We start from the raw sequence: 22,969 nt of genomic DNA, 5'->3' as shown, positions 1-22,969 counted from the left end.
ATTGAGTTGCCTTCATCAAAGATTTAATCCACTTTCACAATTCCAGATAACAATTTTCATTTGACCCGGCTTCCCCACATGAAGTGCATTAATATTAAAAATAATATACTTTTATTTACAATCATATACGTATATATTTAAATAAAAAAATATAAAGTTGTATTTACTACAAACTTATTAAAGTAAAAAAGTGAGCTCTAAAAACAATACAAAAAAGAAAAAAAATCACATGTTATACACATTATATTTCATGTGAACATACTAATATACTATTATAAATTCCTACGACTCCCTACCCAAAAAAATAGTTTCCTATGTTCGTATCTCTTTCTCATTCCAAAATGTTTCTCACACACAATATGAGTTCAATTTATCAAACTCTTTTCCTTGCAATACTCGTCTTTTGTTTGGGTTACACTTACTGTGACGTCTTCCCTACATTTGGCGACAAGACACATGTAGGTAGTTGGAGGCCCGTGAAGAATTTGACTGACATAAAAGTGGTGGAAATTGGCGTGTTTGCAGTGGGAGAGCACAACATTAGGGACAAGACCAAACTGCTGTTTCAAAAATTGATTAAAGGTGAGACGCTTCAAGGGTATGCAACAAAATACAACCTAACAATCTCTGCCAAAGACGGTGTTCGTGATAATATAGCGAAAAACTATGTTGCTCTTGTTGTTGAAGAGCAGATTATGAAAATCTTGCATCTTGTTTCCTTTAAAGGACCTATTTAGGGGTTGAAGAGTTGAAGTTGATTTATGGAATTATGGGTGCTATGAGAGTTAATTTATTTGTGTAAGTAACATAAACTTTTAAACAAAAATATATGTTTTGCTCTTTAACCCCCCTCCATCCCTCTCTAAATTGTATGCAAAATTATAATAAATATGTTCATCCAGATCCGCCAAACCGTACTACCGCCTTTATCCAGATCTGTTCACTCAGCCGAAGTAAAACAAGAATTACTTTTTAATCTATTTCTACTAACAAATTTAATTATTAAAAGCAAACCGACATCAACAACTTTACAACCACCTAATTAACCAACAATCTGAAAGTGTTAATACAAAGTTGTACTACTATTAATTTGGTTACCATAAAATTCCCTGATATGGTTGTCAATACAAGTATAAACAAATTCAAGAAAACCCATTAAAAACCAAATCAGAATCAAAATAACAATATTACCATGGCAGGAAAAACCCAAATCAATTTAAAAACCCTTAATGTTGTAATTATAAGAATATGTCATTTTATAACAAATGAATGAACTCACTAGTATTTTCCGTTGATCAAATGTTTTTAAACGCGTTTTAAGTGAGTGTGAATTACGATGAAGGGAAGGAAAAAGTGTTACAAGGCACTCAAGCTTAAATAAGTGGCTATGTCACATAAATAAAGCGTGTTTTGTAATGAAGGGTTTATCCACGTGAAAATCTTTTATGTAAATATGGGTTTTAACCCACAAAATTTATGAAATGAAAACTATGGTGTTTGAAAACTCTGGTATTTTTCCTAACACCCGGTTCTGATGAAATTTCCGCTGCGATAATTTTAATAAACACTAGAACCACTTGGTCTGTGCACGGCTTCAGTCCAGGGTAGGGTCGGGGGTTGTGACACTTTCCGTGTGAGTTTTGCCCCCATTTTTTACCACCGCTAGATTAAAATGTTACAAAGACGGTCTTAAAAAAATTTGAGTGGTTTTTCGTCCCCTTACAGATGCTTACATCAACTTTTTACAGCATTTACGAGTGTTTTTTTGGAAAAGTTGATTTTTAGGATTTTTGGTAATTCTTTTTTTTTTTTTTTTGAAAAAACCTTCCTAATGCTAAGATCTTTAAGTTTTCACAATTTGTATGAGTTTTCATTTTTGTCACACCCTCAAAATCCACTTGTAGGGTTTTACCGCGAGACGCGTGACAAACCAGGATCTAAGACACTAGTCATATCGGATGACCTTTATATGAGGAAAATAGTTTTACCAAACAACCAACAGTTCAAAAGTAATGCAGACGCATAATAAATGTAAGAGTAAATTACTATTTTGGCCCATGTGGTTTAACCAGTTTAACACTTTCAGTCTAAAAAAGAATCTTTTTGACATATCCGACCCTGGGATTGCATTTTATAACGGTTTTGCCCCCTAATACTAACTATGTTAATTTTTATAGTTAAGCCTAATAAGTATATTATGGTCCTTTTATAGCTTAGGGACTGTTTATGTAAGTTATAAAGTTCTTTTAATATTTTTATTTGTGTAATTACTTAATTTTTTATTTTTTTATTTAACGATTCTTATTAAAAAATATGTTTTAAATATACAAATATATACATATTTCTTTAACAATTTGTTTTTTTATAAATGTCGCTTTACAAAAAATGTTTTTAAGCTTTTTAAAACCGTGTGTCGTTTTTAAAATCGTTCATTTTTAAATTGTTTGTTTTTAAAATCGATATTTTTAAGTCCCCATTTTTTATATAAATTAAACAGTTCATTTTTACCATTCTTTTTAAAATCATATGTTATTTAAACTTTTTTTAAATTCGTTCATTTTTAAAATTGTTTATTTTTAAATCGTTTCTTTTAGAAGCATTCTTGTAAAGCGTTACTTTTATTTTTAAAGCATTATTTGAATCGTTTATACCTTTTAAAATCCTCCATTTTGGGGCTTTTTGTTTGTTCGAAATTTGTTTATTTTTTAAACATTTTGTATACTAAAATCATTCGCTTTTTAAAACCTTATGTTTTTAACATAATTTTTAATACCATTTGTTTTGTTAAACATATAAGGTTTTAAAAAGCAGAATAATTTTATTATGTTAAAAACATAGGGTTTAAAAAGTGAATGGTTTTAGTATAAAAAAGGTTTAAAAAATGAACGAATTTCGAACAAACGAACAACCCAAAAATGGAGGATTTTAAAAAAGATAAGTGATTCAAATAATGATTAAAAAATAAAAGTAACACTTTACAAAAACATTTCTAAAAGAAACGCTTTAAAAATATACGGTTTTAAATATGAATGACTTTAAAAGTGAATTTTTTAAAAAACATATGGTTTTAAAAAGAATGGTAAAAAGAAACTATTCAATTTAACAAAAACGAGGACTTAAAAAAGAATGATTTTAAAAACTAACATTTGAAAAAGGAACGATTTTAGAAACAATAAACGGTTTTAAAAGGTTAAAAACATTTTTTTTAAAACGACATTTATAAAAAAACAAATTCTTAAAGAAATATGTATTTATTTGTATATTTAAAACGTATGTTGTTAAATAATAATCGTGAAATAAAGAAATTAAGTCATTACACAAATAAAAATATTAAAGAACTTTATAAGTTACATAAACAGCCCCTAAGCTATAAAAGGACCATGATACCCTTAGGTTTAACTAGAAAAAAGTAACATGGTTAGTGTCAAGGGCCCAAACCGTTATAAAATGCAATCTCAGTGACTAATATGTTAAAAGATTCTTTTTTGTACTGAAAAGGCTAAACTGGTTAAAACACAGGGGCCAAAATAGTAATTTACTCTAAATGCAATGTAAAAACATGCGTCAAAACAAATGCCCAAACCAACGGAATATAAATGTAATAACGCAACATTACGAAATGAAAATGTTTTTGACACCATGCAGTGCACATAACTGTGGGCAAGTACCTTAGCGACCTGGGGAAAACATATAAGAAACAAGTGTCAATTATTTGCGATGAGTGAGTTCACATATACAATTACAGTTATAACATGATTCGTCTACACAAGTTTCCAATATTCAACCAGAACAGTAAATATTAATATTTAATAGATTATGGTCATATTTCTAGGTAGCTAACACGTGTTACGTCACGAAAGAGTTCGAAATCGAAGCTGATTGTTGTTGCCTTTGTTTGCCAGGTCTATCACTGACCATGGCGGTACGTTAGGTTAATTCTACACCCGATGACAATTACCAGTCTAGCTAGCGTGACTAGCTCGGGTGGGGTTTATCGGGCCCAGTAGTACTTCTCAAAATTCCCCCGCTATTAATCCTAATACTAACGATCCGAGGTTTACAAGCTTTATATGATAATGCTACTTTGTGACCATAACAATATAACAACATGTTATTAAATGAAAGCGTTATAATCTTATAACGGTTAAGCATTACACTACCGTAATGTGCTCGTGTTACCTTTCCCTATGTTTCAAAATATTTAAATATAAGGACCGTGTACTCACTTTCGTTTTGCTCAGTAAGGTATGGGTGTATGCGAATTAAGATGGTCAACCACGCCCAATTATAGTTACCATGGATTATTAGTGGTTGTTTATGCAATTCATGTAAGTCCTACATGTATCTAGCAATTAGCACGTGAACAAGTAGTCACATAGTACTTCTATCATGTGGTTTCATACACGTGTCCACAACCTATCCTACGACATGATATATGATATTTATACAATCACCAAACTAGCACAGATACTAAAAATAGCAAGTTCGGCTCTTATACGTTTATAATTCATGCATAATAAATTCATTGAAATTAGGCTGTTTTAGGAAGCTTATTTAACATACTTACAGGGTTGCAAAAATTATGATCATTTTATGTGACGTACCCCCCCCCCCCCCATGTGCTAGGCCTTGTGTATAACTTTCAAGGCCTAACTCTTTACCAAAAAATTTAGAAAAATCATTTACTATGCAGTGACCAGCTTCGTCACTTTCTTACTGCAGTTTATGAAAAACATCATTTAAAAATCCTCGATTACCCAATTGACCCAATTCCACCTGGAGATTCGTAAAGACACATAAGGCTATCTACTATATAAATTTCATAACCTAACTCCACATATTCACCAAGATATGACGTAAAAAACAACACACAAATTCTGCAGAAAATTGCAGCTTTGATCACTGAAACGATTTAATTCCTTTGACTGACCAAACGAGGTCCAAAAATTATAAAACCAGCGTGGTTTAATTCGTATTTCAAAGGGGTTCACTTTAGACTTTAGAAAATCACATTTTCATTATGTTTTGACCCATTTACAGCCGACTAAAATCGGCTGTAAACATCAAACAGCTTACTGTTTTTAACTATAATTGCCCAAACGCGAGTTCTAATGATTCAATTAGCGTATTTAACGATCATACAACCTAATGAACCTATTTATTTTAGACCATATACGTTGTTAATCAGATTTGTCACAAAACTTATTCACAATACGTTAGACTATTTACAAGCATACGGTCTCTAGTGACTCTAATCATGTATGCATATATCGTATACATAGTCAACCGTTCAACTCAGACATAGGACTCGAAATTGTGAACCCCACAAGATTCTTCCACTATCATCACACCTCATACATCATCAAAATCATTGTTTTAATATGAACATAACCATTACAATCATATATACAACTCATGGATGCATAAAAAGACTCCACAAAACTTAAGATAATAATACCTAGTAGCGAGTGAGGTAGGATTTCGCCTTGAATCGGACTAGAAGAGGGGTTCTTGGGCTCGTTTTTGCATCGGCAGAGAAGGAGGAACGAGAACATAGTGTCGCCGGTTTGAATCTTTGGTGGTTAGGGTTTTTGTTATGGGGTGCACATGATAGGTCCAAAACAATTCGATTTCAGTCTCGGTTCGGTAAATGATGATGAGACGGGTGATTCGAGAACCATAAACAAACAATATGATGAATAAACACAAGATTGAACAAAGACATTTTGATTGATTTGGATAAAAAGATTACAAGATAATCATCCACCCCGGGTGAGCTCCCCCGGGGTGGTGGCTCCCAAAATGCACACCCTCCAAGTGAGGTGTAGTAATCTATATATAGCCCCTAAGCCTTGTCCTCCAAGCAAGCCGCCTCTTGCTTGGAAAACCTACTAAACTCGCTAAAGCGCCCGACTAAAATAATTAAAAACGTCATCCTATTACAATACAACAAATATGCTAAATAACGTCGGCGTAATTGATAACATCATTCTCCATTTTGACCCAACAATATTCCTCCGAGAATGATGCTATCAATTCTTTAAATGATCTTCAAAAATAAATCTGACGTCGTCTTCGAATCTTCACAAATCGGCTAAATACCCAAAATCTTTATTGTCGTTTTCCCCCGCAACTGTAGACCCTCCTATATCTTGTCAATCAAAGCTCCGTATCTTATTAAAGATAAAACTGTAATAGGCATGTGATAAGGTTCAAACTTCAATGATAAAAATTAAATAATTAGCTTCATTGTGAGGATCTTCAATTCTGTTAGATTGCGTTGAGCTCTTGATCCACCGCGAAAGTCGCCAAATACCATAAAAAATGACGGCCCAAAAATATATCATAAAGTCACCGACCCAGTCTTGTTCGCGGCCCAAAACAAATGTATAATAAGGCCCATAAAAATAATCTCGTACTCCCGGCCCACTAATTGTCTAGTAATTCATAACCCCGCCCGTTCAACTTTAAAAAATTCCACTCAAATTTAAAAGTGCTTGGCCCAAATAGAAACTTTAACACCCGGACCAATTAAATGATGTAAGATCCGATGACGCATAAATAACAACAAGAAAGCCCACGCCAAAGAAGGGTAACAAGCGTCACCCACACCATGATACTAATCTAAAATCTCTACTATTAGTGGGCCCATGAAATTAAATACCCACTGTATAACTAACAAACCACAAATTAATCCATGTGACTACCTTGTCATGACTAACGTGAAAAGCTGAAAATCATTCTTCAATCATCATGGGGCCCATCTAAATATGCATGGATTGTTAAAAAAAATAATATCTCTTATACCACCCGTAGTGGGGCGTTTTTTTAAAAAAAATTAAAAAAAAAACGCCGGAAAACGCCCCGGACCCCATTACACTAGGCGTTTCCGGGCGTTTTTTTTTTTCAAATTTGTTGTTGGCGTTTTTTTTTTTAAAACGCTCATTTTGTTTTGTGGAATGGTTGACCCACCAATCATTTTGAACTACCCTTTGACCAGCCAATCACCATTTGTTTCCTTTTTTTTTAATAATTGGAAGGGGTATTATTGGAATAATGCCCCACTACGCCACTTTTGCTATAATGCCCAACGCTGACTAGGATGCCATGTGTCGGATAATGCCCCATGGTGGGGGCATTATTTTTGTTCACCACTACGAGTGGTCTTAGGTGAGGTATGGTTAATCACTCTAGGGTGATTGAGTGATTTTCTACCCAATAATATTATGTCATGTCAACTCCTCATTCCATTCCCCATTTTGCACTCAATCACTAGGTATGATTAATCACTCTAAGGTGTTTGAGTTATATATTTTTTATTTTCTAGAAATTATTCATAAATAAATAAAAAATATTTTAATGTAAATAAAGGTACTTTTAATTAAAAAAAACACATTAAATACTATAATTTAGCAACATAATGTTGCATTGCGAGTTATACGATGTGCATTTTAGCTTGTACAGCGGTATTGGTTGAATTGGTGGGTTGGTTTTGTGAAATAGTGGACAGTTTTTACTTTTTTGGTTTCATTTATGACATGTGTCCTACCCACTTTAGGTTTAAAACCTACTCTTCTTATCTCTATCCAAGATCTGCACTCTCCTGCCGTTCAAAAAAAAAAGATCTGCACTCTCCTTCTATCTACTCTCTACTTTCTCTCTCTAAATATTTCCACCGTCTCACCATGTTCAAAAATATGTGACCGCTGGTGGTCGCATCGTGTTGGCTTTAGATGCCAATCTTATTACCATATGTTTTAACGCGACGGTTACTTTCTCGGTGTGTTTGTAGTTGGATTTGACGGTGGCTTTGTAGGTACCATCGTTGGTGTTGTTGTCGTGTGTTATGTGCATGTGATGGTTGTTCCATAGTTGTGTGGCTTTGAAACCCATTTCTTTATCTGTGTATTTGTCGGTGAGTTTTCCGGCAGCTTTTTTGTCACCACCACCGGTGTTGTTTTTGCATATCCATAGCCGGTAGGGGTGTCGGTTTGATGTTTTTAGCCGTCAATGATGGTGGTCTGTCTCTTGGCATGACAACTAAGGTTGCAGCCATGACAGCACTGAGCCGTAGTTTCTTGGTGATTAAGAACTGTGTGTAAGTCCCCTAACCCGTGCGGATCGTAACAGAATCGTCGATCTAACCTAGAGTGCGGAATCCCCTAGATCAGATTTCACAGAAAACGAGTAGAAATAGAATCAAGAACACGATGCACTTTCAATCCGGTCTTCTATTGATTATCCAACATGAAGTTTACAATCAATTCAAGACCTACAAGAAATCTCTCAGCCAATCTCTGTAGATTTCTCTAACTCTCTCTTAATTCCTCTAAATTTCTAACCTAAACCCTAATGCTAAGCCTTGTTTATATAGGACAAGCTTTGCACATGGGCTTTGGTCTAGGCCAGGCCATTCTCCAAGCCCATAACACTAATTAACTCCTTAATCAATAATGCTAACCCCAATACAAAATATCCAAAGACTGAATAATCAAACTATTAAGCTGTTGTCACAAAACATGCACCAACAAACTCCCCCTTGACAATAGCTTCATAGTGTAACTTTGTCTTCAAACATCTTGCAGTCTTTTGGTCTTTGGATTGCGTCAGCTACACAGTTTCTGACATCAACAAACTCCCCCTTAGCTGATGCTTCCAATCTCCAGGACTTTCATTCAATGTAGATCAGTGAGCTAGCAATCTTTGATTAAGCAAGTAAGCTCCAAATTCTTCCATATCTCTCTCTGCAAAGTAGTAGAAGGATCCTACCATGCATCTTCACACATCTGCACTTCACTCTCAATCTGCACTTTACTTGTATTCTGCACTTCATTTTGATAACTGCATCAATCTGTTTAGCAACACAAGCAAGTATCTCGAAGAACCATTATCCTTTTTCACATTTTAAAGATAAACCAATATTTTATCTTATCATGCAAAAACAACTACCTGTCAGTTCAAAATGAGAGATCTTTTAAAAGGAAATATTTTTGGTATTTTTGATATTTCTCAACACAAACTAAACTAACTCAACTAATCCCAAAAATATTTACAATACTTCTTTTTTGTGAGAATCATGTGCAAGAAGATCATATCAACAAAATCAAACTGTTTTCACACTATTTGATAATTCTTTATGTAATTTTCCGTGAAAAGCAGTTCAAGACAATTACCAGTATGTTTGTCCACTTAAACAAAATGCATGAACATTTCAAGTACCATTACCGTATGATACGTTAAGGTAATATTATATCTGATATACTAGTGTGTCCCACTTCAGGATATATCCCCGCGATCAAGGTATGCACAAAGATTCATCGTAGTAGGTGAGTATACTGAATTCATCTGTTTTGTTTTTCAACGTTTAGATAATTGGTGATCAGGTCAGTACTTCCGTACAGCAAAGAGACCAAAATATCTAACGAGGGCTAAGACAAATACCATTTTTGGTACGATTTATGCATTTTGCACATTTTGAATAACTCTCTAGGAGAGCTTCTTCATTTTCAGGGTTTTGGCATTTTTAGCTCTTTTAAGATATCCTGGTTGTGCCTAGGTCAGCATGTATCTGGATGCAGCAGAAGGACAACCCTGATATCCCCAGATGAAATAACAGTATAAAGACCCAAAACTTCAGATTTTGGCAATCTATCAACGCAAGATTTAAGGTCATTAAACCATACACCACTGATGTGTTCCCCACTCATACTCAGTGTATTTAGGTTTATATCACACTGGTAAGTTGATTATTTCATACTTTTTCCTACTGGTACATCATATGATATCATGTGATGAAGCTGCTATCACACTTAAGCAATTTAATTCAGTTTAAGTGTGAGAGTCTAACTTGCTGATGTACTATCATTTCTTCTTTTGCACATAGTGAAAACTCATTTTTGATTTTCTATTTTTTTTTACGTTTTTGTATTTTTAAAATTTTATAACTTACTCCCCCTAAACTTACGCACTATCTAAACTCTTTTTGGCTTAGAGGAATTTCTCCCCCTAAATTTTTGTTTTCATGGAGTAAGTTTCAAAAACACAAATTTAAACACAAACAGACTCCCACTTTAACCTGACAATAAGTTTTTCAATATTAAAGTTTAGAATAATCAAAACAATCACAGAAGTAAATAGTTCGTTGCCTATGTTAACCTACTATTCACCTCAGTTGCTTTACAGGAATAACCACTATTGAACACATCAATAGTCCTTCTTGGTCATCCTGCATTCACTCAACAACTCAGTTAGTCTTGAGAACCCAGACCTTACCGGTTTTGGGTTGACCATGTAAATCCATATAAGATGCTTCTAACTAATATCCATCACACCTGACTAGTGTCTTGGATGTTTTACCCGTTGTTGAACAAGACTGATAATTTCTACTAGGTCTTTGATTGCGAGAGTTCCAATAAACTCTCGGATTTTCTGACCTTTGAAAATTATTACCTTGATACCTTCTTCTCCCATTATTATACCATGAATTTTGGAAAAAAATTGGATGTTGTTGAACATTCGAGCTACTGAAACCCCTATGTTCGTTTCTTTGTTGAAAATTTCGACTTTGAAACCGATTTGATTTACCACTATAATGACTAAACTGTGGAGAAATACTTCTTGGTCTATCAAATCTTTTCAAAGTTGAAAGTTTTGATTTAAATTCAGGTTTCTTTGTTTGAAAACTTGTTTTTTGACTATTGCTTGACCCAACCTGATTTCCAATTTTAACCTCATCAACCTTTTGTTTACCTTCCTTCAAAGGACAATGATGTGTGTGAGGTGTTATATAATTTAGATGTATATTTAAGCCCTTTTTACACTTTTAGCCAAGTTTTAAATTTATAAAACACGATATTCACTAACACTAAACACACATATGGGCAAGTGCACCCATCGTGGACGTAGTATAGTGTTGGTAAGATACCGAGGTCGTCCAAGGACACAAGAGCTTTTAGTACCGGTTTATCCTCAACGTCTAATCAAATCAAAAAGTTAGAAAAGATTTTTAAACTAAGAAAATAAAAACTAACTAAATGCTGAAAAATAAAAATAAAATAAAAACAGATAGACAAGATGAATCACTTGGATCCGACTCGTGTATTAGTATAACCTTTGATTATTTTCGCATTTTTGCACTTATTTAAGAGATTATCTTAGTTATTGTAGTAGGCCCCTCTTTTGAAGGCGACGTTACCCTCAACCCAGTAGTTTGAGTCAGCAAGGATACAATCCTAAAGGGTTGGATTGTTGGAAGATAATGAATTAAGTTATTAATGCAAATTGTGGTAGGCCCCGCTTTTGGCGGTGACGTTACCCTCGGCTAAGTAGTCTGAGTCAGCAGGGATACAGTCCTAAATAGCCGGGTTATAGTATTAATAGTAGTTAACTTATGAGGGGGTCAAAGAGTTTGGATCCCCGCCATCCAATACCTATGGGTATTGAAGGAGATCCTACTAAAATTGACCCAGGTCCCTTGCAGGACCTCTAAACGCTGAACAAGGGCAAGAGCCTTACCAAACCGTTCCCTTAACCCCCGACCAGGTAGCCAATATACCTCCATATAGACCGTGGAGATATGAATGGTGAAAATCTTTTATTTTATATAGACAGTAAAATAATGCCAAGACACCACGGACAAACGATAAGGAAAGATCACCTTCAACATAAGCAACTAGTTATTAAAGTCATTAATACAAAACCAAATAAAAAGTGCAAAAGATTAAAAATAAAAAGTATTATACTAAACACTTGTCTTCACCAAGTGATGTAAGAGACTTAGGCAAACATGGCCTTGATTGTCAAGAACTCTTACGATCAATCTTGGATCCCGAGACGACTCACACACTCTACGATGGACAATGGATGATGGTGGTGGATGATGGTGTTATGGTGGTGGTGGGTGGTGGATGAAGTGTGAGAGAGGTGGTGTGCCAAGGGATGAGTTGAAATGAAACCAAGCACTCCTATTTATAGGCTGAACAGAAGGCTGGGCACGGCCCCGTGTCCGCTGGACACGCCCCCGTGCCCGTCTGACACTCTCTCTCTTCATTAATTGTAATTCGAAATTACAATTAATGCGCCTGCTGTACTTTCGCCATGCCCCCGTGCTCACTGGACACGGCCCCGTGGTGGGCGATAGAAGCTTCTATAGGTTTGTCTTTTCTGCTGCTTCTTGGGCATGGCCCCGTGCTGGCTGAGCACGGGGCGTGTTCAGTCTTCTGTTTTCTCTTCTCTGTTTGGGAGGATGCCGTTGAGGGTTCAGGCAATCCACTTTTGTTCCTTTTCTTGTATTTATGTTAGAATTAGCTGTCTTTTTGCTTCTTTTGTGAATTTGAGCTCATTTCATCCTGAAAATACAAAAGGAAGACAAAAACACTCTTTTTCCAACATTAGTACTCAAAAAGGGTTAGTTTTATGCCTTATTTGATGTAATTTATATGTTGCATTTTATACACATCAAATACCCTCATACTTGAACTTTTGCTTGTCCTCAAGCAAAACTCTTTAAATATGAGGCTTACACTCCCAAATGGAATGGGTAGAAGAGAAGTTTTTGGCTTGTCATAGAGTGTCGGGAATCCAAGATCTTTTTGGGTTTTATTTTTATTTATTTACAATCCTATTCGTTATGATTTATTTAGAACGTTTCATAAGAGAAATTACTTATTTAGGCTTAGCATGCCTTTTTTAAAATTTCATTTATATACAAGTTCACATACCTCACAGGAGAAATCACTCAACACTCGGCCGAAGGTGTATTTTTTTAGTGAATCACTCGAGAGCGGCATGGAACTTATTCCTACCATAAGCTTGCCAAGCAATCAATCCTCCTTCTTTTTAACTATATACCTTTGTAAATATCAAGAGGACTTTTTGGGTGAAGGGTTAGGCTTGGGCTAAAGGTGGGTGGTTGGGTTAGTGGTTAGAAAAAAGGGCGAAAAGCGTAAAAAGCGTCGGTTTTCGTAAAACACTTTGTTTTTAGTGACTTTTTATTTTGAAGTATTTCTCCAAACAAGCTTTTGTTTTCATAGCTTTGTTTGTTTTTAACTTCATCATTCAAATTTTTTTTTATCACAAAAAAATGAGCTTACGAAAAACCGAGCTTGTTACTAAAATAAAGGGTGAAAATAAAAAGGGATTTTGGTGGGTAAAAAGGGTTTTAGGGTAAAGAAATGAAAGGTTTAGGCTCAAAGGGGTTAACTAGGGGGGTTTTGGGTAGATGGTAAAAAAAATGAAAAATAATGGTGTAGAAAGAAAAATGGTTAGTCCTAATGCCTCCATCATTTACTTACTTGGGTTTAAGTTGGTAAGGACCGGGAATGAATCGTCGTGGCAAGTTCTAAAGTTGTAAGAACCAAGCGGCTATTTCACACAAGAAACGAAAAATGAGCATTTAGTCTAAAGATGTGAATTTGTATGCTCAATAAAGGCTCAAAACTCACTTTTGTGGGAATGGGTTTTTATGTGATCGAGCATATATAATCAAATTTTAACTAAGCTTGTTATGCCGTTTCATAATTTTCTTATGTTGGTTCTTGTTATCACGACGCTCTCGGTTGTAAAATTTGTAAAAATATAACCTTATTAATCTTAGGATTCCTAACTTAAACTTTTGACAAGTAAAAAAATGAAAATTTTTGAAAAAATTTGGGGTGTTTAGCGGTTCCAATAGAGTTTTGTGTAAGGCTTGTTGTTAGGACTTGCAAAATTTCGAAGTGTTAGCTTCCCCCCCCCCCCACACTTAAATTACACATTGTCCTCAATGTGTCCCAAAAATAAATTTTTAGGTTGATTGGATGTGTAATGTGGTGTTAAAAAAAAGCAAAGATTTATGTTACTGGTAGTCTAGACACGGCCCCGTGGGGACCGGACACGGCCCCGGGTTCAGATGCCAGTAACAAAAATTAAAGAAATGAGACAGAAGCCTGGACACGGGGGCGTGTCTGGTGAACACGGCCCGTGTCCAGTTACCTGAACTGGGCATTTTTCTGCAGGGGGTTCAGCACGGGGCCGTGTTGGTTGGACACGGCCCGTGTTGAGCCTTCTGTAATGGAGACTTTTGTGTCGGGTTGCCTTGTTCTTGTGCATGGGGCCATATTTCTCGTTCCCTTTGTCATCCTTTACCACCATGAGTGTGTTTTATTTATTATGAACCATCAAACTTTAAAAACCATCATTTCATTGCAACCATAGAGAGACATTACATAAAACGAAATATGAAAACAAGGAAATATTAAACCATGGAGTTCTAGCCTATACTTTATTTTAGATAGCAAAATTTCCAAGAAGCTACTAATCTTGGTTTAGACAAGGCTTTTAAAACTCCTTCTTCCCGGTGTGGCTTTCCTCACATGTCGGCGAGCCACTCCTCCACCTCCCTTGGAAGGAGAAAAGAAGTCTCATTGGCATTAGTTTGAGGAGTTTCGATTTCCACCGGGATCTCTTGTTGGTGCTCCATGGGAGGTTCCACCGGAAAGTCTTCCCACCCGGTAGGGTTGTTAATCCCGAGTGCCAAGTTCCAATCCTGTTGTGGAGGGACTGGTTCCATCGGGGGTGCTACAAGAATATTTAACCTCTGGTGCAAGAGGTTAATTTCTTGGAAGCTGCTTTCGAGTCCCACCGTAGGATCGTTAATACGGTCGATTAGGACCTCCTCTACTGACGTCATTTCGTCGAGAGCCTCCCTTAATGCTATCACATAGTGCACAAGCGTAGCTTCAACGGAGGGCCTCCTTCCTCTTCGGCTGTTTGATGAATGCACGGATGATGTTTCGCTGTTTTCGCTCGACATTCTACGAAAAATAAACTAAAAATAGTTTATTTGGTGAAACAGTATCTGGACACGACCCCGTGCTCATTGAGCACGGCCCCGTGTTCATCTTTCTGCAGAATTTTGAAGCAAGGAAACTTGAGATTTTAAGTTATTTTCTGAACTCGTGGGGTCTTTTTAAACATTAATAACTTAAAACAATGTTACATAACATATTTTTACCAAGATTCCTTGAACAAAACTCATTAAGTCCTACCACAAAGTTTGAAGAATTCAAACTTTTTAATGGTAGTTCTTGGAGAAAGATGGAGAAGAAGGAAATGGCTAGAAGAGGAAAGGACAAGATGGGTTGTTGGAACCTTCTTTTAGACTTACCTATGATAGTTTGAGAGAAGATTCCTTCAAATCTCTGTCCCAAGTTGGTCCAAATGTGCAGAATTCTTGGCTGCATTTATAGAAAACGATAGCATCCTGGATACGGCCCCGTGTTCGTTGGACACGGCCCCGTGTGCAGGTGGAGTTTCTGACACAGTTTGTCCGTATTCTGACGTACTGATCAGAAGGGAATCTTTTGGTGAACACGGGGGCGTGTTGGCTGGACACGACCCCGTGTCGAGGGACTATTTTATGAAGTTGTCTAGTTTTTTTTAAGGAACTTACCTGTATCGGGCGGCTCTTGATTGGTTGGAACAACCCCAAAGTGCCTAAGATACCTTAATTGTCCTAGACTAAGGCGAGAACGCAAGAGGTTGTCGGTGAGGGTAATTTCTATTTTCATTCTAGGTGGACAAGTCCAACCCTTTCCCGGGCTCTCGTTAAAGAAGGTGTATGCCGAATCGCTCAGGTCTATGTATGCACCGAACGAAGTCGATGGAGAGTCCTTCACGGCACAATCGGCACAGGGACGACTATCGTCCAAGTCTTTTCTAGGTACGAAGGTATTTTCGGAAGCAACGAGGTTGTCGGAATGCGGTTCCAACATTTCTTCATGGTCATTGTCTTGGGGTGGATCAATAAAATCCTTCCTAAGTTCTTTTGACCAATTTAGAATTAGCTCTTCTAGTTGAAATAACTCGTCAAGGAGCATTTCCCCTAGAATATCTGGCTGGGCGCATTCGAGGGAGAGATAGTGCTTATTTTTACTTTCGCCCCTCTTAAGGTTATAAGGAATTGGTGGGTCTATATAGTGGGGCCTATAATTTAGAAAGTAACATTTTAATTCTTCATGTTCGCCTCCACATAATTGACACCACGTACCATAAGAGTGCCGAAAGTAAAAATAATTACTATCACTCATGTTTATGTCAGAAATTACCAACCGCCGGGATCTAACGGTTCTGTTTTCCGTAAGAGAATCTTGGGCACGGGGGTGTGTTGAGTGAACACGACCCCGTGTTCAGCTTACTGTCTGACTTAAAACAGGATTGCCAATTCCAATGATTGAGCAAGGGGGCGTGTTCAGCAGGCACGGCCCGTGCTGAGCTCTGCAGAAGCTGAAAAACTAAGAAAATCCTAAAAAATTAAAATGAAAAATAAAAAATATGACTAGGCCGTTGATTCCTAACTTTCTTAAAATCCTTGTGTCCCCGGCAACGGCGCCAAAAACTTGATGTGTGTGAGGTGTTATATAATTTAGATGTATATTTAAGCCCTTTTTACACTTTTAGCCAAGTTTTAAATTTATAAAACACGATATTCACTAACACTAAACACACATATGGGCAAGTGCACCCATCGTGGACGTAGTATAGTGTTGGTAAGATACCGAGGTCGTCCAAGGACACAAGAGCTTTTAGTACCGGTTTATCCTCAACGTCTAATCAAATCAAAAAGCTAGAAAAGATTTTTAAACTAAGAAAATAAAAACTAACTAAATGCTGAAAAATAAAAATAAAATAAAAACAGATAGACAAGATGAATCACTTGGATCCGACTCGTGTATTAGTATAACCTTTGATTATTTTCGCACTTTTGCACTTATCTAAGAGATTATCTTAGTTATTGTAGTAGGCCCCTCTTTTGAAGGCGACGTTACCCTCAACCCAGTAGTTTGAGTCAGCAAGGATACAATCCTAAAGGGTTGGATTATTGGAAGATAATGAATTAAGTTATTAATGCAAATTGTGGTAGGCCCCGCTTTTGGCGGTGACGTTACCCTCGGCTAAGTATTCTGAGTCAGCAGGGATACAGTCCTAAATAGCCGGGTTATAGTATTAATAGTAGTTAACTTATGAGGGGGTCAAAGAGTTTGGATCCCCGCCATCCAATACCTATGGGTATTGAAGGAGATCCTACTAAAATTGACCCAGGTCCCTTGCAGGACCTCTAAATGCTGAACAAGGGCAAGACCCTTACCAAACTGTTCCCTTAACCCCCGACCAGGTAGCCAACATACCTCCATATAGACCGTGGAGATATGAATGGTGAAAATCTTTTATTTTATATAGACAGTAAAATAATGCCAAGACACCACGGACAAACGATAAGGAAAGATCACCTTCAACATAAGCAACTAGTTATTAAAGTCATTAATACAAAACCAAATAAAAAGTGCAAAAGATTAAAAATAAAAAGTATTATACTAAACACTTGTCTTCACCAAGTGATGTAAGAGACTTAGGCAAACATGGCCTTGATTGTCAAGAACTCTTACGATCAATCTTGGATCCCGAGACGACTCACACACTCTACGATGGACAATGGATGATGGTGGTGGATGATGGTGTTATGGTGGTGGTGGGTGGTGGATGAAGTGTGAGAGAGGTGGTGTGCCAAGGGATGAGTTGAAATGAAACCAAGCACTCCTATTTATAGGCTGAACAGAAGGCTGGGCACGGCCCCGTGTCCGCTGGACACGCCCCCGTGCCCGTCTGACACTCTCTCTCTTCATTAATTGTAATTCGCAATTACAATTAATGCGCCTGCTGTACTTTCGCCACACCCCCGTGCTCACTGGACACGGCCCCGTGGTGGGCGATAGAAGCTTCTATAGGTTTGTCTTTTCTGCTGCTTCTTGGGCACGGCCCCGTGCTGGCTGAGCACGGGGCGTGTTCAGTCTTCTGTTTTCTCTTCTTTGTTTGGGAGGATGCCGTGGAGGGTTCGGGCAATCCACTTTTGTTCCTTTTCTTGTATTTATGTTAGAATTAGCTGTCTTTTTGCTTCTTTTGTGAATTTGAGCTCATTTCATCCTGAAAATACAAAAGGAAGACAAAAACACTCTTTTTCCAACATTAGTACTCAAAAAGGGTTAGTTTTATGCTTTATTTGATGTAATTTATATGTTGCATTTTACACACATCAGACAACAACTCGCCACGTGCCCTTTATTGTGACATCTAAAACATGATCTTTTTTTATAAGTTTTCTTTTTGTTTGATCCCTTTTTAAATGTGTTGGTCTTTTTGTCTTCAGTATCCTCATCCACTTTACGAGGTGTACTGTTAGACCCAACAGATTCTTTCAAAGAAACTGGACTATTTGGCAAGTCCACAGCTATCGGATCCACTACTACTTGTGCAGTGGTTACAAAATCAGTCAGCTCATCTTCAGTTGGTAGAAAAGAGTAGTCTTGATCTTCTGAAGATGAAGCTTTAGTAAACCCCATCCCTGTTTTATCATTACTCCTTTTCAAACCTTTTTTAATATGAGTCCTAACTAACAAAGAATTTCCAAATTTGTCTAACTTCCCCTGAAGTTCTACAATTTTGGCTTGTGCATCAGCCAATTCTGTGCACTTTTCAGAAAGCTCGTCAGTCTTTTCTTTCACAGTTTCACGAGCTAAATCAATGATCTGCAACAGTTCATTGACTTTGCTTGTTAAACTGCTAATTTCTTGTTCATTTGAATTGAGTTTATCTAAACAATTTGACTCTCTCTTAATCAAAAGAACATTTAACTCTTTTCGGTTTTCCAAATCAGCTAACAGAATTTTGTTTTGCTCCGATAGTCTGTTAACTTTACCTTGTAGTTTAGTGCAATTATGACATGTATGACTTACAGGTTCTGATGTTACCTTCACGTCTGTTGCAAGTTCATTCACACCATTCATGCATTCTGAAACTTCTGCAGCCTCCTTTTCAGCAGTTTCCTTATCAGCTTCCTTTTTCTCAGCATTCTCTTCATCAGCTTTCTTCTTCTCTTCTACCTCAGCAGCTACTTCTCCTATCTTCACAGCTGCAAGCTCAGCCACCAATGCTTGATCACAAGTATTCAGTTTTGATGGAATCTGATAACGTTTTTCCAAGGCATCCCACAGCTCTCTAGAAGTCCTATACGTCTTGAAGATATGTTTAACGCTCTCAGGCAAGGACATCTTTATTGCTGCTAAAGCTTTCTTCTCAGCATCTACCAACTGTTTCTCAGATTCATCCATCTTGTCATAAGAAATAACTTTAACTCTTCCTTCTACACGACGTGTAGGAGCAACATATCCATCTAGCATACAGCTCCACATTCTAGTATCCTCACTTTTCACAAATACCTCAAACTCCTCTTTCCAGACAGCAAATTGGTTAACGTTTATCAGCTTTGGCCAATGTTTAACAGGCTCACTGATCTTATCCATCTTAGCCATCATGCAACGTAAATGTTTGAACAGATTTTGGTAACCAGTGTCAAAATCCAAATCTAATTTCTCTACTGGTCCTTGTCGAGCTTTTACCGTAAGCGAACTGTTAAAACAGTATAAAAATTTTCCGAAAACTGTTTTTACCAAATTATACCGTTAGATTCATCTCGAAATTACGATTCCAATGATATATAATGTCAAAAACCTATTTCGGGATTTTCCAGATTTTTTTTTGTCCTAAAAATCCAAGGATTCTAACGGTGCAAACGGTTTACTGAGATGAGTTACGGATAATTTTCTAAACGTGAAACAGTGAAATTTTTCTTACGTAAGCTAATCAGGTCCGAAATGAACACCCCTTCAACCGAAATGATCCGTAATCCTTATGATTGATCCAAAATGCAACTAATCAGGTTCGAAATGCAACTGTCTGAATCCGAAATACAATATTTTTATCCAAAATGGTCCGAAATTATTGTTGTTTATCCGAAATTTGATGCTGTTAATCCGAAATGGCTGATTTCTGATCCGAAATGCAAGCCTTTTGATCCGTGATGATCCGAAATGCTTGAATTTTATCCGAAATCCTTGTTTCTAGGTCCGAAATGCTTGTTTTCTGGTCCGAAATGATTCGAAAACCAAGTTTTTTATCTGAAATCAGCTGCAGAACTCAAGAACAGCCTTCAAAAACACGTCCGAAAACCCAGATTTCTGCAAAAACGATTCTGAACCAAGCAGATTTGAGCCTAAGGCTTTGATACCAAATGTGAGTCCCCTAACCCGTGCGGATCTTAACAGAATCGTCGATCTAACCTAGAGTGCGGAATCCCCTAGATCAGATTTCACAGAAAACGAGTAGAAATAGAATCAAGAACACGATGCACTTTCAATCCGGTCTTCTATTGATTATCCAACACAAAGTTTACAATCAATTCAAGACCTATAAGAAATTCTCAGCCAATCTCTGTAGATTTCTCTAACTCTCTCTTAATTCCTCTAAATTTCTAACCTAAACCCTAATGCTAAGCCTTGTTTATATAGGACAAGCTTTGCACATGGGCTTTGGTCTGGGCCAGGCCGTTCTCCAAGCCCATAACACTAATTAACTCCCTAACCAATAATGCTAACCCCAATACAAAATATCCAAAGACTGAATAATCAAACTATTAAGTTGTTGTCACAAAACATGCACCAACACTGTGTGAGCCTCTTTGTTTTGTCCCGACGATGATGATGTGTTAGTCGGTTAATTTTTAATGTTTTTTCTTCGTCAATGATAGTTACGAGTAGTTGACGGTTCAATGGTGGTTGTGATCGTGGTGGTTTACAAAACAAAGAGAAAGAAATAGACGGTGTGGCTATAAAATAAAAAAAGGAGTTTGTTATAAAATTATGGGCTGATTATAGAGATTAGAGAAGGAGATGTTCTTGGTGATGGGGAACTGTCTAACCCTCTTTGTTCTCTTTGTTTTGTCCCGATGATGATGATGTTTTACATCTGATTTGGTTAGGTTTAATGCTATAGGTTCATGACTTCATGTAAATATGTTGCCATTTGCAAGAAAAAAGAAAAAGAAACAACTAAAAATGAAGCCTTGGACTTTTGAGTGTATCTTATGTTATGTGGACATGTAAAATGCTGGATACATTCGAAAGTAAAAAAGAGATAGATGAGTTCATGAGGTGGTGATGTTTTAAAAAAGAAAAAAATAAGAAATATACGATGTGGCTTATATTTGTTAAAAAAATTATTGACTGATTTTTAAGAGATTTAGAAGAAGAGATGACATACCAAAGTAAAAAAGAGAGAGATGAGTTCATGGACAGTTTTTAAAACAGAGAATGAAACATAACTGTTGGGCATGCATTTGGTATATAAGAAAAGAAAAAAGTCGGATTTCCAAAATGTAAGATCCACTCTGGGAAGATATGTTCATTTTTAGTCTGATAAAGTTGCACCATTCAAACAGGTGTGGGTGGGTGTACCAAAACGATAGGTTGTCACGGGGAGAGTTTGGTGTTGGCACTTGGTGATGATGAGAATGTTTGGGTTTGTGTAGAGTAAACAATTCAAGATATACAATAGCATATTTAATAATATAATATACATTTTGTCAGATAAGTTGGGTCACATATAATACGTTATGATTATTGCATATGAATTTGATTTACTTTACGTTTGATCCAATCATAATGCTTATACAGGTTACATTGAGTTCAACTAGATACGTCAAAATGTGTGTTTTTCATATGGTTAATGCATCATATAACATTTGGACTAATCCATTCAATGTTTACGATGTACCCGCGCCGCAACGCAGGCGGGTCTTAACCCTAGTTACATAAAATTAAAATAAATAACATGACATTAAAATAAAAAAATAAATTTAAAACAAAAACTAATTTAACTATTCGACGTCAGAATCCGCCAAAAGGTGGGGTAAATCGTGTTCTCCAAGATGCTCCACAAGATCATATTTTAGTCTATAATGCATATCTTCATCAATGAGCTCGTTATAAGCAGTGTCTTCGAAAACGGGCTCGGAAGCGTATAAATTACATACCGTTTCGCAAAAATTTTCGAGACTTTATCGGGAAGTCCTTTCGGACATATTTAAATACTTGTCGAACTCGTCTGGAGCGTTACCGGTTGCTAGTTGCTTAATCGCTGAAGTAACTTTTTGCATCGGTGTAAAACTCTTCCTATTACTCGCATCCACGACGTCTTGAAACCACGAGTTATTCGCTTGCACGTCACTCAAAAATTTTAAAAACAACCTTTTGGACATAGGAAACCTTTGACGAAAAATCTCTTCGTTGAATACGGGCTCCTCGACAAAATAATCTCTCATAAGGTTTTCGTGACATTTCACTCGATCTCGACGGACAAATTTCCTTTTTCTAGAAGTGCCCGTGTCTTCCAGTTGAGCAGCTTCGTTAATAAGATTTTGGAAAAAAATTAAACTACTATCCCTCGAGGAAGAATCATCGTCTTCACTAATATCAATTGGAAGGAATAGCGGTGGTATATCATCCATTGGAAAAATCGAAGAAGTGAATTTTTTTTAAAAATAGAGTTAGATGGAGAAGAAAATGGTGAAAAATGATGTTGAATGGTATTGTTTTTATAAGGAAAAGTTGTATTTTTTTTAAATAAAACGGCTAGTTATAACGGCTATAAAACGGTCAAATTTCATCAACCAATGCACTCAATCACATCGGTGACTATATCCTGATTTCCCTCACCGAACACCCACTCACCGATGCACTCTATCATGGTGGTATGGTCACTGATCGGTGACACCCACTCACGATGGACTCACCGAACATCATACCGTCCACCCTTAAGCTGATGTTTTGTAATGGCAAACAAATCATTTGTAAATCATCATGTGGGCCATAATAAAAAATGATGTTTTATCTTGCTGAGAACAATAATCCAAGCGTGAGCAACTGATTTCAATTAAACATGAAGCCCACAATGAAACAGGCCCACGCAACATGAGCTGACAAACGAACCCTAGCCACCATACTATGTTACCAGCCGTCATCATTCTCATCGGAAATCAAATTCCGATCATCTTCAACCTCGTTGGCGATCTGAATTAATACTGCGATGAACTGAACATCTT

At 36.7% G+C, this 22,969-nt stretch overlaps 1 protein-coding gene across 1 annotated transcript; it reads left to right on the top strand.

The window, feature by feature from the left end:
* The first annotated feature begins 359 nt into the window (after window positions 1–359).
* LOC110923974 (cysteine proteinase inhibitor 5) lies at window positions 360–737 on the top strand. The gene has a single exon (XM_022168024.1). The coding sequence runs from the start codon at window positions 360–362 to the stop codon at window positions 735–737; it is 378 nt and encodes a 125-aa protein (XP_022023716.1).
* Window positions 738–22,969: the final 22,232 nt, after the last annotated feature.

Source organism: Helianthus annuus, chromosome 17, assembly GCF_002127325.2.
Source record: "Helianthus annuus cultivar XRQ/B chromosome 17, HanXRQr2.0-SUNRISE, whole genome shotgun sequence".
Classification (NCBI taxonomy): Eukaryota; Viridiplantae; Streptophyta; class Magnoliopsida; order Asterales; family Asteraceae; genus Helianthus; species Helianthus annuus.
The sequence above is the reverse complement of the archived record's forward strand: the minus strand, read 5'-3'. Positions and strand labels throughout refer to the sequence as shown.

What these genes read in the sequence shown, in the direction of transcription:
- LOC110923974 (XM_022168024.1), top strand. Translation starts at nt 360, where the DNA reads ATGAGTTCAATTTATCAAACTCTTTTCCTTGCAATACTCGTCTTTTGT.